The sequence below is a fragment of the Acomys russatus genome, chromosome 18, assembly GCF_903995435.1.
Source record: "Acomys russatus chromosome 18, mAcoRus1.1, whole genome shotgun sequence".
NCBI lineage: Eukaryota > Metazoa > Chordata > Mammalia > Rodentia > Muridae > Acomys > Acomys russatus.
In genome coordinates, this window is record NC_067154.1 from 21,732,940 (window position 1) to 21,755,369 (window position 22,430).

Consider the following 22,430-nt stretch of genomic DNA (forward strand, 5'->3'; position numbering starts at 1 on the left):
TTCCTTGTACTTAAGTCCAAATTACAGTATTTAAGTCTAACCTATAGAAAAAGTAAAATAAAAACTAAGAATCCAAGACTCTTACATAATGATAAATACACCCTTTACACATGTACCGGCCAGCAGCATGCTGTCTGTCCACCGTGATTCCCAGGAGGTGAAGCAGCTGCCCCCTGCAGCTTTGCTCAGAGGGAAGGAAGCAGAAAAATATACGTTCAGGCAGTTTGAGGGGCCTGAGAATATCAGCAGTGGGAGGCTTGTCTACACCAGGGGTTAGAGTTTCCTGCTTCCGTTTCCAAAGTTCAGAATGTGTCGTTCCCTGTGAGCATCCTGAGTCTTCCAGTGAAGGCTGACATAATCTGAAATATGGTTCCCCATAATTGAATTAGCATGTGATGTTTAGGGGTGCCAGATGATCACCCCAGAGATAGCTGTATAGCTGGAGCTCATTCTGATCTCTCCAAAGGCCACTCTGCACCAGGTGACTTACCAGCCGTCTGGGTCATCTCTGTGTGTTCGTTCTCTCTTCTGGCTCCTTTCCCATCTACCTTGCTCTAAGGACAAGCTCTGTCCACTCTCCCAGTCAGTATTAAACTGAGTTCTTTGAGAAAGCGCATATTGACTACCTAGACATGGAGCAGGTATGTGGTATATATCCCACAGGGCTCATTGTGCCCAGCTCTGTTTCCCTAGCACTGGAGATATAACCTAATGGAATTTATAAAGAAGTCGGAGGTTGTCAGAACTAAACAGAAGGGCTATCACCAGGTGACGTCTCATGCACACATTCCCTTTTGCTCTTTAGAACAGAGAGTAGGATTTAGAAGGGCATCTTGGGATGTCACCCTGAGAGAGTGGCATTTGGATGTTATTGTGACATCTGTATTTACCTTTTGCTAGCCAGTGCTTTCAAAGCATTACGTAACGGCATGTATGGAGTGCCGCTGTGTGCCAGGCACTGTGCTGAGTATTGAAGACTCAAAAGTAAGATGTGGCCTTATTGCATACATACGTGGAGTTCTGAGCTTCCACCATTCTGATTGTATTTTTCCTAGTGTTTTGCCCAAGAGTGAATAATAGAAACCATTTATTCTCCCTTACTTGAGGTTCTTCTCCCAACTACAACACGATAAATATATTTTATAATTTCAGCTATACATATAGGTTCTATGAACACACACACACACACACACACACACAGCAGATTGTATCATGCTTAGGCTTTTGAGAGATGTGTTCCTTATTTCCTGCCCTGGTATCAGCCCCTTTTGATATTTATAGAGATGCACAGAAATGTATGTTAAATTCATGCACTATTCCTATCACATTGGAAAACCCAAGGGCATTCATTCATTTAGGGAAAGACCCCCTACTTAGGATTAGCTTTAAGTGGCTGTGCTTTGTTTTGATTTGAAATTAAGTGTCTGTGAGTCCAGAAGGCAGCAGGTCCCCTGGAGCTGCGGTTACCAGCAGTTGTGAGCCACCTGGTGGGACTGTTTACATGAGAGATTCATCACGAATGAAGTACAGTCAAGGCTTTTCCTTTGTTCTGGGGGACAGTTAGTTCATCAACTCCCAGTAAACTTTTGGGTGTTACCATCCTTTGAATCTAGGGACACCATCTCTTGCTTTTTCTCCTCAAAGTCAGTATGAGTCACCGCGGAGTTGTTACAGTTCTGTCGCTGTGTAAGCAGGTGTAAAGGGTTCACACGGACATGGCGTGAGCGGGTGTCGTCTCTGCTTTCAGGCTGAAGGAGATCCAAATGAGTGAGTATGATGCTGCAACATATGAAAGGTTTTCAAATGCTGTCCAGCGGCAGGTGCATGCCCTGCGAGTCATCCTGGACAACCTACAGGTAATCTTTTCTTTGTAGACAAATAGATAATTTGGGCAAAATCTGGACTCTAAACCAAAAACTGCTGGAGAAATTATTTGAGCCCTAATCAGCCAATCAGAAAGAGTCATTTCAAGGTTGACACATAAACTATGAACTCGTCCTATGATTTCCTCAATGAAGTTTCCCAAGAGGAAAATCTCTGCCTTCACCTTTCTTCCTGTGCAGGAAGCAGTGATTTCACCACTAACCCTGCCACAGTGACTTCCTGAGCCCCTCAGGAAGATCATGCACGTCTCACCTCTCCTGGAAGTTCACAAATAAAACTCTCTCTCTTACAAATCATGTTGCTGCCACTGAAGAAGCGGAGGAACAGATTAGGTCAGGCAAGGTGTGCTTTCCCTGTGTCCCCTGTCACCTCCGCTTCCTGCCCTCCCCCAACCCTGTATTGCCCAGGCTTTTTGCTGTTACATGGTGCTCTCAGTGCCTCAGGACCAGTGCACCCCAGTACAGCTTTTTAAAATATTAAGACACTTCAATATTTCCTAAGTAGAGGCTATTATTTTGTTCAGTGTATTCCCTAAGTGACACATGAAATCAGATTTTGTCCAAAGAGAGCAAAGCCTCACCTCAGGGGAGAGGGTGGGGGCATGGAGCTCCCCCCCCCCCTGCTCTGTGGGGCTACATTTCCTTCCCATGAAGTTTTTACTTTGGTTCCTTCAGTTTACTCTTTGGTGTTTATTAGTGTCCTTTTCAGGTAGTGTTTATTATGTTTTCCTAGAGTGTAGAGTGTGTGATGCAGTTTTAATCCTCTGCCTTAACCCAAAACTCTGAGACCTCATCTTTATTATTATTTTTATGGATCTGTGTGTGTCTGAGTGAGTGAGTGCCATGTGTGTATAGTGCCCCAAGAGACCTGAAGATGGCATTGGGTCCCTTAGGGCCAGAGTTGTAGGCAGTTGTGTGCCACCTAATATGGGAACTAAACTGAGACTTCATTTTAAAAAGATCTAATCAGACTGTTCCAAAGCACGAGAGAAAAGTCCGCTGTCCAGACAAAAGGGAGAGGCAAATGATTAACCAGATACCCAATTCAAAATCCACAGACTGTGAGAATTAAGCTGAGCCAGTCGTCACTGGCCCCATTTTATAAATGAGGAAACCAATAATTACAATCTCCTGGGTTGTGTGGCCAATGAAGCCAGGTTCCTCTTATCTATGAGGTCCCTGTTACCTTCTTCCAACTCCGTCAGTCCATCCTCTGTGTAATTCTCGCATGTGACGATGAGACATTTTGTACCCTCAGCCAGATGCAAACACATTTGCACGAAGCTGTAGGGGAACTGTTTTCATGCATGTCTCCTAGTCCTCAAGTCAGTCATGAGGCTGCTTAAAAACATAGCTACTGCACAGGAATGGCTGAGGCTTCATGTAAACTGTAAAACTGCAGATTGTGACCAAAGCAAGACTTTAATTTGCCCCTTCCTGTCATCTTCAGCCAATCCTGTGTGAGTCTGAGTAACTAAAAGCCTCCAGCTGTTTTGACATTGCTGTGTAACCCCAGTAACCATGGTGTGTTTCCTGGGTGACTGTACAAAGCGTGGCCAGAAACTGGTGGCCAGAAAAAGAGATGGCTTTTTTAGAGCATGGCTTTAGGCCCACACAGACTTGATTCCATTCAGCACAGACCAATGCTCTTATAACATCCAATAGAAATGAAGCTAGTGGGAAAATGTTATTAAAATTGCATACAAAATACAGGCCCCTCAGCAGGTGGGGACAGGGTCTTTGAGGCTCAGGCTGACCCCAAACTTGCTGCCATCTTCCCAGCTCTGCCTCCTGAATCCTGAGACTATAGGCATGTACAACTCTCTAGCTCCAGGCTCCTGTCTGTCTGTCTTTGTTTCTTTCTTGTTTTTTCTTAATGATAGAATATAAACACCATTGCTGGGCAGAGATGGTATACACCTTTAATCTGAGCACTCAAGAGGCCAGAGGTAGGTGGAGCTCTGTGAGTTCAAGACCAGCCTGGTCTACAGAGCAAATTCCAGGACAACCCAGAGAAACCCTACCTTGAAAAACAATCAAACAACAAGGAGAGAGAGAGATACAAATACTAAATGTCTTTGTCCAATTGCTATGCTAGTTTCTAAATACTTTTTGTCATTCTCTGTGACATGTCACAAATGTTAGCAGACTGAAAGCAGTTTGTAAAGCAGTCACTAGACAGAAGAAACACCTAGGAAAAGGACTTACTCGGCCACCAGGCCACGTGGATAAGAGCAGATGGTCCAGAATGACTGGGGCTGAGTTTGGGGTGGGCCTGGAGGCCAAGGACAATGGCAGAGAACACTAGAGAGAGCAAGACTGGCTCTATTCTGTCACCTCTGAGGCGTCAGGTGCTGCAAAAAGGAGTAATACGGTTCTGTCTTCAGTATGTGTCACAGCCGTCAGGGAGACGGGATCAAAGAGAAAGAAAGAAGCCAGGAACCAAATCATGAAATAATCTCAATAATTCAGATGGGAAGTAACAGGAACTTGAAATAGAGAAATTAATGTGGAGGGACTACGGCGCTCATGTAAACCAAGGTGGAAGTGGCACTGTTTCTGTCTGGGATCCTGAGCTGGATGACCGGAGAAAGGGGCTGGGCAGCAGACGGTAGTCAAAGTTCTCTGCTCCTTGGCTGAGGCTGTGTGTGGCCAGATACCTTGATGTACCCTTGAACTGAGAGATGGGGCAAACCCTTTCTCCCATAGGTGCTTTCCTCAGGTTATTTTACCACAGGAAAAGAAACAGTGACACTAAATAGCCACTAAAGTAGTTACAATAATAAAAAGCTGTTCTTACTATTTTACTAAGAAGTAAACTGTGGACCCTCTCTGCACTGCCCAGTTCTTGATTCCCATTGTAACTTAAAGGGAAACTCAAACTACGTCTGTCCCAGCCCCTTGACGTCCTGCAGATGGAGGAAGAGGGTGTCCTCAAATTCCTTGCCACAGGAACCCACTTAGGAGGCGTCAACCTTGACTTCCAGATGGAACAGTACATGTACAAAAGGAAGAGTGATGGCATCTACACCATAAATCTGAAGAGGACCTGGGAGAGGCTGTTGCCTGCAGTGTGGGCTATGGTTGCTATGGAGAACACTACTGATGTGTCATCTCCAGGAACACTGGCCAGAAAGCCATGCTTTAGTTTCCTGTTGCCACAAGAGCCACTCCCATTGCTGGCCACTTCTGTCTGGGACTTTCACTAACCGGATCCAAGAAGCCTTCAAGGAGCCATGATTTCCAGTGTTGGCTGACCCCAGGGCGGAGCACCAGCCCCTCACAGAGGCCTCTTACGTCAACCTGCCCACCATTGCTCTGTTCAACATGGATTCTCCTCTGCACTATGTGGACATTGCCATCCCATGCAACAACAGGGAGCTCACATGCATGGCACTATCTCCTGTGAGCACCCGTGGGAGGTTATGCCTGATCCCTACTTCCACAGAGACCCAGAGGAGGCTGAGGAGGAGGAGCAGGCTGCTGCTGAGAAGGCTATGACCAAGGAGGAATTCCGGGGCAAATGGACTGCACTACCTCCTGAGTTCACCACGGTTCAGCCAGAGGTGGCAGACTGGTCTGAGGGTGTGTAGGTGCCCTCTGTACCCATCCAGCAGTTCCCTACTGAGCACTGGAGCTCCCACGGTGCAGGCCACCAAGTGGGATGCAACCACCACTGAGTGGTCCAGAGCTCCTCTGAGACACCTAAGCAAAAGGGGAAAAGGTGGAAGGAAAATAAAGTTCCCAAAAGCCAAAAAGAATGTAGAGACCCTCATGACTATAGGAGAGAGCTAATGACACCCAGGAAGCTCTGGAGAATTTCTGCCCAGTCTAATGGATTGGAATGCATACCAAAGACAACTGGAAAAACTGTCCTGAGAAATAGCATTGCTAGCAAGTGTGTGCAACCTAAGAACATCCTGTCCACATCCCATGGTCCCTGGAGCTGGAGACCTGCACATCACTTAGCCTCTGTTTTGTCCATGCCTGACAGCAGCATTTAAAATCAGCAACACCGGGGAGGAGAGGCACTAGAAAGATCTACACATCATGCAGTGGCTGCAACAAGCAGAAAGCTAAAAGAAGACAACAGCACGTGCTTGGCTTGAAGTCTGGAGGGTTGAATGAGAATGGCTCCCATAAGATCACATATTTCAATGCTCAACCCCCAGTTGATGGAACTATTTAGAAAGGATTAGGGGTGTAGTTTTATTGGAGGAGGTGTGTCACTGGGGTGGGCTTTGAGGTTTCAAAAGTCCCATGCCATTCCCAGTTAGCTTTGTTCTCTGCCTCCTACTTGTGGATCAAGATGTGAGCTCTCAGCTACTGCCCCAGTGCCATGCCTGCCTGCCTGCTGCCGTGCTCCCTGCCCCACCTCTCCACCCCTGATGGTCATAGACTCACCCTCTGCAACTGTGAACCCCAAAGTAAATGTTTTCTGTTATAAGTTGCCCCTGTCGAGCTGCTTTATCACAGCAATAGGAAAGTGACTAAGAACAGTCAACTTAGCAAAATCCAGAGGCTGAGAGTTGGCCCCATTGCAGTAGCATTTCCAGACAAAGCATGAAGCAGTGTGGAGGTGACATTCTCCTGCGGGGACTGGCCACAGCTCCAGCTCCTTTCCTGTAGTTTTTGAGGTGTTGGTGTAGCCCAAAGTTAACCAACACCAATGTAAAACCCTGAGGATAGGAACACAAGCAAAAAATGCAACAGCCACAGGGTGGGTTAAATAATTCATGGAAAGAAGCATTCGGGACACAGGCGTGGCAGCGGGGCTGTCCTGTCTCTGTTTGAGGTCTCATTAGAAATTCGTACTATATGAACTAAGACATAGATTTAAAAGAATCAAAGCAGGGCTAGTAAAGGAGTCATCTGTAGTAAGGAAAGATGGAATGAACAAGCAAAGCTCCGCTTCCCAGACTTAAATCTGCACAAGGAGTAGGTGTGAGCCAGTCTTAAGTGCAGACCTCAGAGGAGACAAGTAAAACCGTAAGAAAGCAGACTGACAGAAACAGACATTGAAGAGCTAGCACTGAATACAATCTTACAATAAGAAAAAACTCGAAAGTGTCTACCAAGAAGGATACACAGACAGCACTTAGGGTAATGAAGTGCACTGAGCTGCAGGAGGCCTGCATGTGTGGACTATCCGGGGAAACTACTGGAAATGAGCACCTGACCTCAGCTTCGCAGTGCCCATGTAGCATGTCTTAGGGGCGGTCCCCGTGCGTGGAGGAAATGTAAAATCTGGAGCCAGCCGCTGGGAGGCTTAAGGAGTTAAAATGGGTGTTCCCTTTGCAACAGCTCGTGGTGATCTGTGCTTAAGTGTTATGAGCTTATTAGGAAAATGTTCTACTTGCAAAGTTAACCAAAACAAACCTCTCTCGCACAAATATTGCAATTTTTACAAAGCCTTTTAGAATGTATTGTTTTTATTACGCTTATTTGTTTGCTTATTGCATGTGTTTGTGAGGGGAGACCATGCATACAGCACACTTGTGGAGGTCAGAGGACAACTTTCTGGAGTTAGTCCTCCCCTTCCATCATGTGGGTTCAGGCTTGGTAGCAGGTGGCTACCTGCTAGGGAATATTTCAGGGTGATAGTCATTATAGGAAAAGAATGCCAGCATAGAAAAATTAAGGCTAAACTCTCCAGCGATGTACGTGATGAGCAACCCAGAGATAACAATTACAATAATTTAGGAGGAAAATAACCTCCTTATCAAGGGCAGTAACAGTAACTTTGTCTAAGCAGGAACCTTCTTACCATGTTTAAAAGAATTGTCATGATTGTCAGCATAAAAGAAAAATGCCTCATGCTTCAGGGTCTGTGTGTATCAGGATCCACGGGATTAGGTGGCCACCTCATCACTGAGCCATTCCCAGCATCCATGGCACAGTTAGTAATTTCCTTCTTGTCCCTTGTTGTAAGTTCTGGGTTCTAATTCTGTCAGAAATTGGACTTCACATTAACTCACACAGGACTTAACATTGGTTCACTCTGTGGTTTTGAGGGGTGCTCATATTAAATGTCTTTTTTTATTTTTTTAAATGTTTCTTAAATAAGGTGCCCTGTAGCACAGGCTAGCCTCTTCAGCCTGTCCAAATGATGGACATACAGCTTGATATACTGTGCATCAATTACTTCTTTTTTTTTTTAAGAACATGTTTTGGTTTTTAAAGATTTATTTATTTATTATGTATACAGTGCTCTGGCTGCAAGTACACCTGAAGGCCAGAAGAAAGCATCAGATCACATTATAGATGGTTGTGAGCCATCATGTAATTGCTGGGAATTGAACTCAGGACCTCTGGAGGAGCAGTCAGTGCTCTTAACCTCTGAGCCATCTCTCCAGCCCCCAATCAACTACTCTTATAAGATCACTAGAGCAAATAAATAAGATTTCTTTCCCACAGTCATACAAAGAAAAAATTTTTAATTCTTGATCTTGGTAAATAAATATCCTCATACAGTTTAATCAAGTATAGTCATCACTATAGTATTTTTTCTAAGATTTTTAAAAATAATTATATGTATGTGGTTGTGGCTTTATGCATGTGAGTGCAGTACCTATAGAGGCCAGGAGTGGGCATCAGATCCCCAGAATTGGAGTTACAGGTGGTTGCTGAGAGCACCTGCTGTGGGTGCTTGAAGCCGAGCTTGAATCCTCTTCAAGAGCATTAAGTGCTCTAACCACTGAGCAATCTCTCCAACCCCATATAGTAATTATAAAATAGCAAGCCATAATGCTCTGGTCACTTTATTACAGCAAGATCACTATAAATCTTATGGTTCATTTCTTTTGGTGCTAAATACTATCCCATTGTCAGAATATACCACAGTTTATCCATTACATCTTGGTTGCTTCCAAGATTTTGCAGTTATGCATAAAACATCATGTACAAGTGTTTGTAAGACACAAGCTTCCTTGTTGTGTAAATGCTAAGGCATGCAGTTGCTGGGTTATAACAGTGAGTCCTGTTTTGCAACAAACTGTCTTCACACATGGCTGTAGCACTTCCACCAGCAGTGAGTGGTCCTCTCAACCCCATCCTCGCCCACATTTGGTGTTGTCAGGGTTTTGGATTCTGGCCATACCTAGGCATAAAGTGATCGCTCATAGCTGTTTTAATCTGCAACTCCCCGATAATGTAGAAGTGTGTTTTCCATGTACAGTTGAGCAGGTACCTCCGTAAAGAAGGCAAACTGATGATAAATATTTTTAAGGGCAAAAACTTATTATTTGACGATCTGAACATGTGGATAGTGTGTTTTGATCACATTCCACCCCACTACCCTCCTACTCCCCCCTCCACTTCCTGTGTCCTCCTTCCTGTCAGCAAGCTCCCCTCCGCCTTTGTGTCTTGGGGGCTCCGTGTTTCCTTGCATGGCTTCCATGAGGGTGGCTGTGACTAGAGCAACTGCCAGTGGCCATAGCACTGAAGAATACTGAAATTGCCCACAACCGCTAATTGCCAGTAGCTCCTCAGGACAGAGGTGGGGCCTTGTGAACCCTGCTGCCATCCACAACAGGTGTGACAGCCCCATCTTGGGTGTGTCTCGTGCAGGTCACTGCAGTTGCCCTCAGTTGATGCATGCAATGGCCACGGCATGTCCAGGAGACAGCATTTGATAACACCCCCTCCCATCTTCAGCTCTCTCTACTGTATTGCTCCATCCCTGAGCCTTAGTTGTGGTGAGCGAGGTGCCCCATATATGATGAGCATGCAGCGCCACTCTATGTTAACTACCACCAAGAAGCTTCTCTGACCAGGCTGACAGCAGCACTAATCTATGACTGTAAACAGATATTTAGAATGTAACTTGGCACTATGTCTATTTAGCAAAATAACAGTAACACGTTTTCCCCTCGCCCCCGGTTTTGCCAATTTTTAACTTTTTAAAACTTGGGTTTCAAGAGAATTTTATATATTTGGGGTAGTATTCCTTTATCAAAATTATCATAATTGGGGCTGGAGAGATGGCTCAGTGGTTAAGAGCAGTGCTAACTGCTCTTCCAGAGGTCCTGAGGTCAATTCTCAGAAACCACATGGTGGCTCACAACCACCTATAATGTGATCTGATGCCCTCTTCTGGCCAGCCAGTGGACATGCAAGCAGAGCAGTGTACACATAATAAATAAATAAATCTTTTTTAAAAGTATCATATTTGAACAATGATATATTAATGTAAACATGAAATAAAGAAGGCTCCCAGATCACCATCATGAATTTTAATTCTGGTGGGCAGTTGACCCACATGTATATTCCAAGAATTCCATGAGTGCATGGAAATAAGACGTACTAGGACAGAGCTCAGAGAAATTAGGTATCTTGACCGTGAATGTCAAACTTGCCCCAATCAGCAGGAAGTAGTCTCATGATAACATCGCCCTCTTTCTAGCCCCTGACTTTATTCGGCAATCTCTCTTCCTTTCCTCTCTATGCCTTTTTGGTCTCATATTTAGTATAGGGAGGTGAAAGGGTAGAAAAAGGATGGAAGAAATAAGAACCTACAGAATAGCAAAGACTGGGTACATAGAGCTACAGATGGTAGAAGGCTGGGGCAAACATAACTTCTGGACTCCCACTGGATGGGAGGTTAAACAGACCTTATTCTCCGGCTGCCTTCCCAAGACGTGGCTCCTGTCATTCTGGGAAGTGGTTGGTAATACCACAGGCTTCCTTTCAGTCCTGGCATTGTTGCCTGTCATTGATGAGGAAGGACTGACTCTCACATGCAAATAGGAAAATAAGCAAAGAAAAGGGAAATGTGAACGTGGTTGTGGTGGCTGTCGTCAAAGTGTTACGGAAGCTGATTTGTTTTGTTTGCTGTTTTTCAAGACAGGGTTTCTCTATGTAGTCTTGGCTTTCCTGGACTTGCTTTGTAGACCAGACTGGCCTGGAACTGAAAGAGATCTGCCTGCCTCTGCCTCCTACATCCTGAGATTAAAGGCATGTGCCACCATGCCCACCCGGCAGAAGTTGAATTTTTAAGCTGGGTTAGGAGGAATATGGGATTTGTACTGGTATAAAATGATGTGCCATGGTAAATAACAGATGCATATTGTTAAGCATTCATTCACTAATTTTCATAAATCAGAGGCAGTGACCCTGAGGATTCCCACTTACCTGTTAACCAGGGATAATTTCACTCCTGCATCACATCAAGTTCTTTTAGTGATTTTTTTAATAACTAGAAAAACTATAATCCCCCTCAGGAACAGTCATAGGGGAGGGGAATAATGGGAAAATGGGGGGGGGGGAGGAATGGGAGGATACAAGTGATGGGATAAACATTGAGATGTAACAATAATAAATTAATAATAAAAAAAAAAAAAAAAAAAAAAAAAAAAAAAAAAGAAAAACTAAATTTAAACCCCTTCCTATTACCATAAAGGAAATATAAAATCCCCAAATTCTAACAATAATTCCATTCTTCTACACATTTTGATATGTCTTAAAATCTGGTTTGCATTCCCAAAGCTCCTTTAGCATGTACCTAATGTAACTGGTCACACAGGCACATGCCTTGCTTGGGATGTTAAAATTTATCTTAGGATTTCTATCGTGGGGAGGAAAGGTTTATTTGGCTTACACTTCTTCATTATTGAAGACAATCAGGACAGGAACTCATGCAGAGCAGGAACCTGGAGGCAGGAGCTGATGCAGAGGCCATGAGGTGTGCTACTTACTAGCTTGCTCCTCATGGCTTCCTCAGCATGCTTTCTTTTGGAACCCAGGACTATTTGCCCAGGGGTGGCACCACCCCACCACCCACAATGGGCTGGGGCCTCCCCATCAATCACTAATTTAAAAAATGCCCAACAAGCTTGCTGACAGCATGGTCTTTTTTTGGGGGGGTTGGTTATTTGGTGGTTTGTTTTTTGTTTGTTGGTTTTTCAAAACAGGGTTTCTCTGTATAGCATTGGCTGTCCAAGACTCACTTTGTAGAACAGGCTGGCCTTGACCTCACAGTGATCTGACTGCTTCTGCCTCCTAAGCGCTGGGATTAGGGCATGTGCCACCATGCCCCACCCCAGCTGACAGCAGGATCTTATGGAGGCCTTTTCTTTCTTTTCTTTTTGTTTTTGTTGGAAGGACCCTGCTGTTTGAGGCTGTAGTCCTCCCAGTCTGGATCATCATTCTGAGCTCTGCTTTAGGTGTAGGACTCCCTCTCCCCAGCAGGGCCTCCTACTCTCTGCCTGACTCCATCTAGAGAGTGTCTTTAGACATAGATACCCCTAACCACATTTGCTATGTTGCCCTCGACACAGCTCCCTGCTAGCTCTCCCCTCCCTGTGCCTATAGGATAACTAGGTACTGTGTTCCCATTCATATGATAGGAGCGTGCTGCCAGATGCAAAACAAGCATCCTTAAAGTGCCTGGTTTAAACCAATTATATACACCTATCCTGGAAGTCCCCTACCCACCCACAAAGGACTATGTAGCCTTTGTCTCCCTGAGTAAAGTTGAACTAGCTCCCTGAAGTGGTTCCCAGAGTGTTCAATCTCCATTGTACTTACAGCCTTCCAAGCTCTGTGCCTCACCTCCTGCCCCTCCTACCTTGGTAGGCTCGTGGTCAGCAGCCCCCCAGGGAATAGAAGACCACAGGGTTTTTTTGTTTGTTTGGTTGGTTGGTTGGTTTTGTTTTGTTTTGTTTTTGAGACAGGGTTTCTCTGTATAACCTTGGCTGTCCTGGACTCACTTTGTAGACCAGACTGGCCTTGAACTTATGGAAGTATACCTGCCTCTGCCTCCCTGAGTGCTAGGATTACAGGCACGCACCACTGTGCCTGGCTGGAAGTATTTTCCTCTCAGGTGACTTTAGCTTGTGTCAATGTGAGATAAAACTATCTAGCAGAGTTCTTTATCATTTAACTGTCCTCTTGGGCTACTGCATAGTTGTAAGTTACTGCGGCAAAGCGTGCTGTGGAAATACCTTTCGGAAAGTAATTCAGATTTGCAGGTCTAGAGGAGCAGAGACCGTGTGTGACACGGCCTGCTCCTGCAGTCCTCGGCTGGCTTAGTTCACACATTACGTCTCAGGAATTTGAGTAGCAGAACCCTGTGCAGAAGGGAGACCGCTGAAGATTGGCTTGCAGACTCTGTTACCATTAACAAGTTCAACATGATTATTTTGTTACCTAATAACTTTTCTAGGTTTACTGTGTCAGAAAATCCATAGGCCGTACACTGTCATTACATTTCCAGACCTTGAACTTTCCCCTGGGGTTCATTTGCATACTGTCTTCCTGCTCAACTGTCCTCTGTGTGAGTTCTTTGTATTGTTCTGTGTGTTAAAACAATTACAACTGACACAACACACTCAAAAGGCCTTTCTTATGAGCTGAGCGGAGACCATGTGATCACCCTCTTGCGGGGCCATCACTTATGATTAGCATCCTGATGTGTTTCCTGTTATTCATACAAAAAGTGTGTCAAAGCACTACAGCACTAAGTACATAAAGACTCACGTGTGTCTGTTTGTGACATTGCAGGCTAAAGGTAAAGAAAGACAGTGGCTAAGACACCAAACTACCGGAGAACTAGACGACGCCAAGATTATTGATGGGCTGGCTGGAGAAAAGACCATCTACAAACGTCGGGGTGATCTGGAACCCCAGGTAAACAATGGGGAACCCTAAGCCCCAGATCCGCATAGTTCAGCCTCCTGTAGAGAGTTCGTGAGTTATGTCAAACACTATTAACCCCAAATAAGCAAATACAAAAAGCATTATGTAAGACAGATAAACAGAAAGAAGTCTCACCCAGATGTGGAACACGGTCACAAAATAGGATAATACTAAAAACAGTCAATACAAGGACCAGGCATGGTGATGCAGTCTTTTAATCCCAGGACTCAGGGGGGAAGGGCTCTGAGTTTAAGGCCAGCCTGATCTACATAGCAAGTTCCAGGACAGCCAGGGTGACATAGAGGCCCCCTGTCTCAAAACAACAACAAAATCAACACAAAGCTCCTTTACAAAGGTAGGGTGAGCTTTTAGCCAATCTAGAGGAGTTAACAGCAGGGTTCTAACCTTGGTCTGAGGTCCATCCAAGCAGAGCAAGGGCGTAAACACTAAGATCTGAAGATGTTAGTTCATAGAGCTGAAAAAGGTAGTTCATGGAGTCTCTAGTGAGAGGGGAAGCCACCTCAGAGAAGAAACCAAGAGGGCAAATAGTGACCACTGTCCCCAGTCATCAGAACCTTCAGAAAGTCTGTAGTCAAGAGCCACCTATATGGCCGCCTTAGGTCCCCTCCTCAGATGCAGAGTAGACACTCTGCAGGAGCAGGAGGGGGAGATGCTGCTGCCCATGAATCCCAGAAGAGTCTTCAAGCGAGCGTTAAGAGCAGCCTCAGTGGTCGCCTTCTCTCCTGTGTCACATGCCTTCAGTTTCTAGGGAAGAAGGAACTCCCCCTTCAGTTACACTGGCTGTAGTGAATGAGCCTTCACCATGCCGGGGCAACATGGCCAAATGCTGACTCGAATAACAAAAACTGCTGAACAGCCACTGAGAGCAACGTCACAAGAGTGAGAGCAGGAGTGACACGCTCTTTCAGTGTTTACTCAGAGCGGAGCTGCTGGTAACTCGGGAGTTGTTATTTCTGTGTCCCTGCCATGATGAGTCAACAGCTGCTTTCTTTACTGACTCACTGTGGTCAGCGAGCATTTGCACACATCTGTGAGTTAGTCGTGGAGGCATGTGTCCCATCCTGCTCCTAACTGGAGCAGACTCAGCAAGTTTAAAGGAACATATGAAGCTGGCTTCCCACTGTTATCCTCTAAACATCTATGACACTTGACTTATCTTACGTATGTGTGTGGGCCGTGTATGCCACAGCAGGAGCTTTGCAGTCTGAGGACAACTTGTAGGAGTCAGCTCTCCCCTCCCGCCATGTAGCCCTGGGACTCAAATTCAGGTTGTCAAGGCGTGATGGCAAGTGCTGTGCATCCGTCAGGCCGCCTCGTGAGCCGTCTCCCCAGCCCACTTCAGGATTTTCTTGAAATTATTAGTTCTGCCCATTATTTTACACGCATGTCAGCAATTATATAATAACAGAATTATCTGGAATTTTTCTTATTTATTGTTACTGACAAACTTTTTTAAGTTTAGCACATTGGCAGATCCGGGCCCCAAGCTGATCTCATACGATTTAACATTTTAATCAGCAGTTTTTGCCGGATAGCAGCTCAGTGCCACTTTAATTGCCGAGAAAAGAAAAAAGAAACACACTAGTTCACCAACCAGAAGAAAAATCAAAAGCTCTAAGGAATCGAGACATTCTGAAAATGCTGCTTTAAGTTCTTGGCCAGACTCCCTCTCACATAACCGCATTTTAGCAATCTGGCATGTCTTCAGCCTAGGTGGAAAACGATCTTCAAGCGACTGCATAATAGTATAAGTGAGGCTGATGTGGGCTCCGGTCCAGCTACACATTCTCTCTCGGGGGTGGGGGTGGGGCGGGGGAGTGCCAAGACATACGCAGAGCAAAGGACGTGAGGTTTCTATCTTTTCAGATTATTATTTTTAAGTCATCAGCCTCCAGAAAGCAGCTCTTTTCCATGTGCTTCTGCAGCGAGTCTGACATCTGCTTACTGGGGACAGTCCTCCCTTCCACCCTCTGGGACAGCCCTGTGCAGGCCTGAGCCCGGGGCAAATCTGCCCACCCAGCATGGCAGCTGACCATGGTTTTCTGCCATCCCTTCCTTCAGCTGGGTAGCCCACAGCAGAAGCCCAAGCGCCTGCGCCTGGTGGTCGATGTTTCCGGCAGCATGTACCGCTTCAACGGGGTGGATCGCCGGCTAGAGCGCTCGATGGAGGCGGTGTGCATGGTCATGGAAGCCTTCGAGAACTACGAGGAGAAGTTCAAGGTAATGGCATGAGCTGAGGGTCTAGAGCTTCATTGGTCATCCAGCGTCAGCCAAGGACAGGTGGGCACAGACTCCACCCAGAGCACCAGGCACCATCCCCTCACCAGCAGGGAAAGTGGCCCACGGCTCTTTTGTTTGCTTGGTTAGTTGGTTTGGTTTTTCGAAACAGGATCTCTCTGTGTTAGCCTTGGCTGTCCTGGACTTGCATTCTAGACCAGGCTGGCCTCGAACTCATAGTGATCCATCTGCCTCTGCCTCCCGAGTGCTGGGATTAAAGGCGTGCACCACCACGCCCGGCCTAGGCTCTTCTTGAAGGGCCTGATAACCTCTGGTTCCCACAGGGAAAAGCACACAGCATACAAATATGTGATGTTAAACCCTAGCATTTCCTAGAAACACTCAAGTCCGTGGCCAATTTCCCTGTGCCTCCTCATCCTAGCGCTTCTTAGCTCTGACACCACATCAGCAGCAGGGTCTGCGCACAGCCTGGCGACAATCTGCTCCCTGCTTCCCTTTCCCTTTCCGCATGAACAGTGAGTAGACAATAGTAAGTCTCCAGCTGACGTGAAGATGCACCCCTGGGAGAAAGCTGCCTTCTGTTCAAGCCACTTCCAGCTGGTTGTTGTTTTTGCTATTAAAACTTCAGAGGTCTGAGTACAGGGAGAGTCCCCACGCTGCTGTGTTCCCAGCCAATATGGGCCAGCTCATCTGCCTGTGGTCGCCCATAGACAGCACTGGCTCAGCAGCGGAGAACCTGAGCATGGTGTGCGGACATGGTGAAGGCCGCACAGCCTAAGCCTGGGAACTCTAGATTCTGTACTGCATAAAACCACCTCAGGAACAGACAGTCTCAAATCAATAGCCACTTAGCCTGGCACTGCACCTGTATTTTGCTACAAACAAGAAGTGCACACCTTTAATCCCAGCACTCGGGAGGCAGAGGCAGGCGGATTGCTGTGAGTTCGAGGCCAGCCTGGTCTACAAAGCAAGTCTAGGACAGCCAAGGCTACACAGAGAAACTCTATCTCAAAAAAAAAAGAAAAGAAAAAAGAAAGAAAGTAAGAAAGAAAGAAAGAAAAGAAAAAGAAAGAAAGAAGCTTGCCATTCCACTTACACTCCCTGTGAAGGTTGCAGCCCACTAGCTCTCCCTGGGCATCCTGCATAAAGTCCCCGGAGAAAGGCCTTTCAGGGCCGTGGAGAGGAGTGCGCAGCATCTGGCAGTTGAATGTTCTGGGGCTGCCAAGACTGCACAATACAGGGGTTCGAATGCCTGTAACACATGGCTTAGCATGAGAAGGAGCCTGCTTCCCTTCACAACAGAATTGCTATCCCTCATGGTCACTGAAAGCAGTGCAACTATCAAAGAGTCCCTCTTGGCTCTGTTATAGTTGACAGGAATCCCAGACCCCACCTCAAACACTCGGCCTGACAGGATGAGGACAGGGCGCTTGGAGAAACCCGGGAAGAGACTTTCTGCTTCTGACTAGCATTGTGGCCGACACTGCACAGCTGGTAAGACACAGTACCTCTTCTGTGGCGGCCAGAGGTCATCAGCCTTTTAAAGCCCACTCCTGTTGGTGCAAACAAAGAGGAGGCCTGCCATTCAACCCTTCCATCTCTTGACACCCCTGTACCTCATGTGTGATTGCATATTGATTTTTTTCTTTTATAGAAAATGTTTATCTAAATCATTTTGACCGTTAGATGGCCAGTGGGTAGCTAGACAGCCATGGAATAACATAAATAACGTCATCTCACCTAATGGCCCGAAAGCCTTCGGGTTTGAGCCTGCCCCATCATCCCCTTATTTCATAAGTGCTTCCCAGGTCCACCTTCCATGCTTGTGTTGTATGTTGCCACTACCCCGGCCACATGGCTGAGATTCAATTGGCCACAGGCCACCCAGTCTCTGCAAGGGCTTCCAGGCCCCTCTGTGGAGGTCAGACAAGGGATGGAGTCATATATTGAAAGAGGTGTTCCTAATGAGATGCTTGATGAGGAAGATGAGGGGCACATGGTACGAAGGAGGAAGGGTGAGGGGTTAAGACTCCACTCCATCTGTCCTCTCTCAGATTCCAATTGTATCATGGGGTTTTTTTTTGGTCTCTTTTTAGAAATATTTGATTTTTCTTATATCATTATTTCTAGCACTTAACCTATCTGTGCTTCAATTTCTTGTTCATGAAAGAAGAGTAAGGTCCAGCAGCAATAACTACTGAGAGGCCGTAACTTACTCAAAAAATATAAAATAATGACCATGAGCAGATGGTGGTTTGTGGAGTACCCAGGGTGGCATCACACGGTGTCTTCGGGACTGAGCAGTGTGATCTAAACCTCCTTCTCTCAGAGTTCCAGACAGTTCTGGATTCAGTCTTCCCGCAGTCAGCCCTGGGCTATGACGGTATCCACTCTGCATTTGCTATGCAGCCAGCAGGAGAGCCTCCTGGTGTGGTGGTCCACATGCTGCCCGGCCCTCTTGGCATCTGCTTGTGTTGGGTTTGGCTAGAACACTGTGTTGACTTGTGGGTCATTACAGTGTGTGCTGGTAGGCTCACTTAGAGTCTGCCTCCACTTTTATTCTGCATTAGCACAACCCATGCCAACCCACAGGGACCCTCAAGCATGAGAGTTGCTGAGACGGAAAGTAATTCAGCAGTGTGACATTTGCATAGCCACTTGGAGCCTTAAAAGTAACTCCAGGCATCTAACCACCTGACTTTACATAGTCCCAGAGCAGCACGAGTTACAGCTGCTCCACTCTGATGATCAGCATCCTTCCCATTGTTCACACAGCACTCAGGCGGAAGGCAGACAGTTACACGAACTGTTTTATTTCACTCCGGAAGCTTCTTCCCCTTTGCCTTCTTTCCAATTTGTTCTTTTCTCCAAGCTCCTGGGAGTTTAAATGGACTTTATTTTCAAAAGCTCTCAATACCCTGAAGGCCTTTTCAAAGTACTTAGTAACACCACTAAACATTCCAATAATGGTGCCAGAAAATGGGTTTATTCTCCCATTCAGAAGTTGGGCTTTGGGGAGACAATAATGTAAAATATATTGCTTTGTTATTTCTATGAAGGCATGTAAGCCATGCTCTAAGGCAAACAGTACAGAAGAAAGCCTGTGGGGAGCATATGGGGTTAGAGGAGTAGGCAGCGCTTCGCCCTGGACCCCACTCCCCCAGCACTACTAAAAGAGCTCCCCTTACATTGATGCTGTACATTGCTGCATAAAGAGGACTTCATTTGGAGAAAGGATTCCATTGCTAGAACATTTTAAATGCACCTAGGGGTGCAGCTTTGGCGATAAGGAGTGTGCCTAGTATTCTAGTTGCCTTTTGATGCAGTGACAAACACAGTGACCAGAAGCACAACAGGGAGTAAAAGCTTACTTGGCTTACATTTCCAGGCCATTATCCAAACTGAGGGAAGTCAGGGCAGGAACCATGGAGGAGCACTGCTCACTGGCATAGGCTCAGCTTTCCTTTAGAGCCCGGCTTCACCCATCTAGGTATGGAGCCATCACCAGTGGACTGGGTCCTCTCTCATCAGTCAGGACAGTCTCTCACAGACATGACCCCAGACCAGGCTGATCTAGGCAATTCTTCAACAGAGTTTTTCTCTTCCTAGGTTAACAATAAAATCTAATCAGGTCCCCTGGCCTATACAAGGCCCTAGGTTCTATCTTCAAGGAAACCCACTGTTCTAGAACTATAATGGGCTCTTTCTTCCTATGAACTCTGAGGTCTTTCCCTCCGTAGAAGCTGTCGCTGGTCCGCACTTCACATGTCTGAATCACTCTCCTCCCCTTGACAGGCAAATATACAACACAAGTGTTCCTCAAACAAGAAGCCAGCTTTTCATTCCATTTCTTGAGTAGTCCATTAAATTGTCATGGAACCTTGGAGCTGGGAATAATTTTCACCAATCTCTTTCTCCAGAAAACCAAGATTCAAAGAGGTTAAATAGTTGGCCCAGGGTCACACTGCTAGACAGTGAAACGCCAGGGCTTCTAACTCCAGATTGGGGATCTTTCTTACTTGTTTTATCCTATTCCTTGGATCTACTTTACTTATGCCAAATCATGATTTTCAAAAATTCAAAAGTAAACATTCTATTATCTGTCATCTCTTAGTCTTACTATCCTGCCATGCAAAGGCGGGATAATAGACACAGTTTCTTTGAAGATGTCATAGTCAGCAAAGCTACGTTACTTCCCAGAAGGCTATAGAAAGATATGACTCAGAGACATGTAGCTGAGAGTCTGTAATTACTCCTTCCCAAATGCCTTAAGAATGTCCCTTGAGTTTAAATATGAAGACCAGTCATCCTATCAGGCTTAGGCTTTGAATATATTTGTGCTATCACCCAGACATAGGACAACCCAAAAAAGTGCACAAAGTTTGCTGAGTCTAATCACAACTGACTCAGTAGTTGACGTAGAAATATTGGCCATGAAAACAAAAAGCTTAAGAAGAGATGCAGGAATAGCTTTGAGGAACCATTATTTCTCTGTAGTAACTTGGATTAATAGTCAGACTGAGGAGTTTCAAGCCAACACTAACTCTCTGTGTCTTAGGAACGCTGATGGTCCCTCCCAGCATCAGTGTTATCACCTGCAGCAGAGCTGGCTCTGAGAGAGCCTTCTGGAGATGCTGTGTGTGTGAGGGGAGCAAAGCAAGTATTGACCATCTTCATCACTAAATGGAGTGTGCTGTCCTTCCCTTGGCCCCGGAAGTGGTCACACAGATATTATTCCTATCTGTCAAGTGGCAGGTGGTTCACAGGCATGTACTGTTACAGGTCATCTACACTAGCACCACTTGAAGGCAGGCAGAAGGCTCGGGACAGTTAAGCACCCCGTTCTAAATCAAACTTTGTAATGCCCAAGCCATGTCTCACCTTGACTTTGAGACCACTTTTCCCCACATATTGACTTCCGTGACTGGAGGAAGGGCTGACCGGACACAGTAGCTCAGTGACTCACAGGCCCCCTAGGGCTCTGGTAGCACCTCCCTGGACCTTTATTCATCTAACACCTTACTGGCCCCAGAAGTGCTATTTTAGAACAGTGATTTAGGTTCTAGGACACAGAATTCCCATGTCAGTGTTCACAGCACTCGGAAGATTACCGCATACCTCCTTACAGTCAGAAGCCTGGTAGAGCATAGCCCATCCCCAAACCAGTACGCGATGATCCTTCCTAACAGAAGCTCCGGCCTTGCTCACATTCATAAAGGTGCCAATAGCTGTGTTGTGCAGGGCTTCCTTTGCATTCTGCCTTAAATTCCTACTGGCTGGTAAATTTCTATCTTGATTGAGACTCTTAATTTGTTTTTATTTGTTATGCCTTCCTCTGAAGGAATGACATTTTCAAAACAAACCCATCAAAGGGGTCTCTAAACAAATAGTAAAGCAAAGAAGGCTTAGAGACGGGCTCTTTCTGTTTGGGGGCTTCTGACCAGCTGTCATTAGGATGTACGCTGAACGCTACTAACAACGGTCCATAAAGATTTCCAGGATACTTTCTTTGTAAGCCATGTAGAAAAAATTGCAGCCTACGTGTTGGGTGGTTGATAAGGACAATGGGGCTTTTGTTGATCGAGTCCTGTGCTGCTCCATGGAAACACGTGTGTGGCCTGTCCCGGCTGGTGACATCACGGTCCTCGCAGGGCCTGGGTGAATGGCAGAGTCAAGAGGTAGGGAATGGAAATGAGTCCGGCTGGTTGTGAGCCCACACTCCTGCTTCCCAGCACTGCACGGTGAGGCGGGAGGGTCATGAGTTTGAAGCTGGCCTGCGCTATTTATCTCACAAAAATAATAAATAACAGAGTAGAGTCCTAAGTGTTTTCCTTGAACTCAGGTTTTGTTTTTTGTTTTGGGGGTTTGTGGGTTTTTTGTTGTTGTTGTTGTTGATTTTTGTTTGTTTGTTCATTTGTTTGTTTTGTTTTGAGACAGGGTTTCTCTGCATAATAGCCCTGGCTGTCCTAGACTTGCTTTGTAGACCAGGCTGGCCTCAAACTCACAGATATCAGCCTGCCTCTGCCTCCCAGAGTGCTGGAATTAAAGATGTGCACCACCACACCCAGCAAACTCAGGCAGTTTTAAGGATAAGTAACAGCTAAGGCTACACAGAGAAATTCTGTCTCGAAAAACCGGAAAAAAAAAAAAGAATAAGTAAGTTACCATTTCTATGTACGTTGAGATACACGGGCAAAGGCCTACCCGGCCACATCCGTTATCATCTGATTAATAGAAATCCCAACCGTCATGAAAACAGCCTGGTGTGCAGGCCTGTGTCCACCTTCCCAGGCAGGAGCTTTGCAGGTTCAACGCTAGCCTAGAAGACTTAGTAAGTCCCTCTCTCAAAATAAAAACAGGGCTGGAGATAGAACACAGTGGGAAAGCACCTGCCTAGCATATTCAAGGCCCTGGGTTCAGACCCCAGCACCATAAAAGAATGAGGGCGTGCAATAACCCTCAGCCCTGCCCTAGTGCTCCTCAGTCCGAGCCCTCCCAGGGGAGGTGCTCATGGACCTAGGGGCCAGGCCTCCTTACGACTCCTAACGACACTGCTGTATGACCGAGCTCTGCTCTCTGGCCCCGTGTGGGCCTCTTTTAGGTCTGCTCTCCTCGTGATGACTCAGCTGTGTAACCGTATCAGGGTCCGAG

The 22,430-nt window shown here is 46.1% G+C and overlaps 1 protein-coding gene across 1 annotated transcript in view; it reads left to right on the forward strand.

Annotated features, from left to right (window-relative positions):
• The window catches only part of Vwa8 (von Willebrand factor A domain containing 8), a 309,886-nt gene that overhangs the window by 281,954 nt on the left and 5,502 nt on the right, over positions 1-22,430 (forward strand). Inside the window, exons 40-42 of the mRNA XM_051160869.1 lie at positions 1,748-1,856; positions 13,386-13,511; positions 15,603-15,761. Coding sequence (XP_051016826.1) covers positions 1,748-1,856; positions 13,386-13,511; positions 15,603-15,761 — 394 coding nt within the window. The remainder of the gene's footprint in view (positions 1-1,747; positions 1,857-13,385; positions 13,512-15,602; positions 15,762-22,430) is intronic.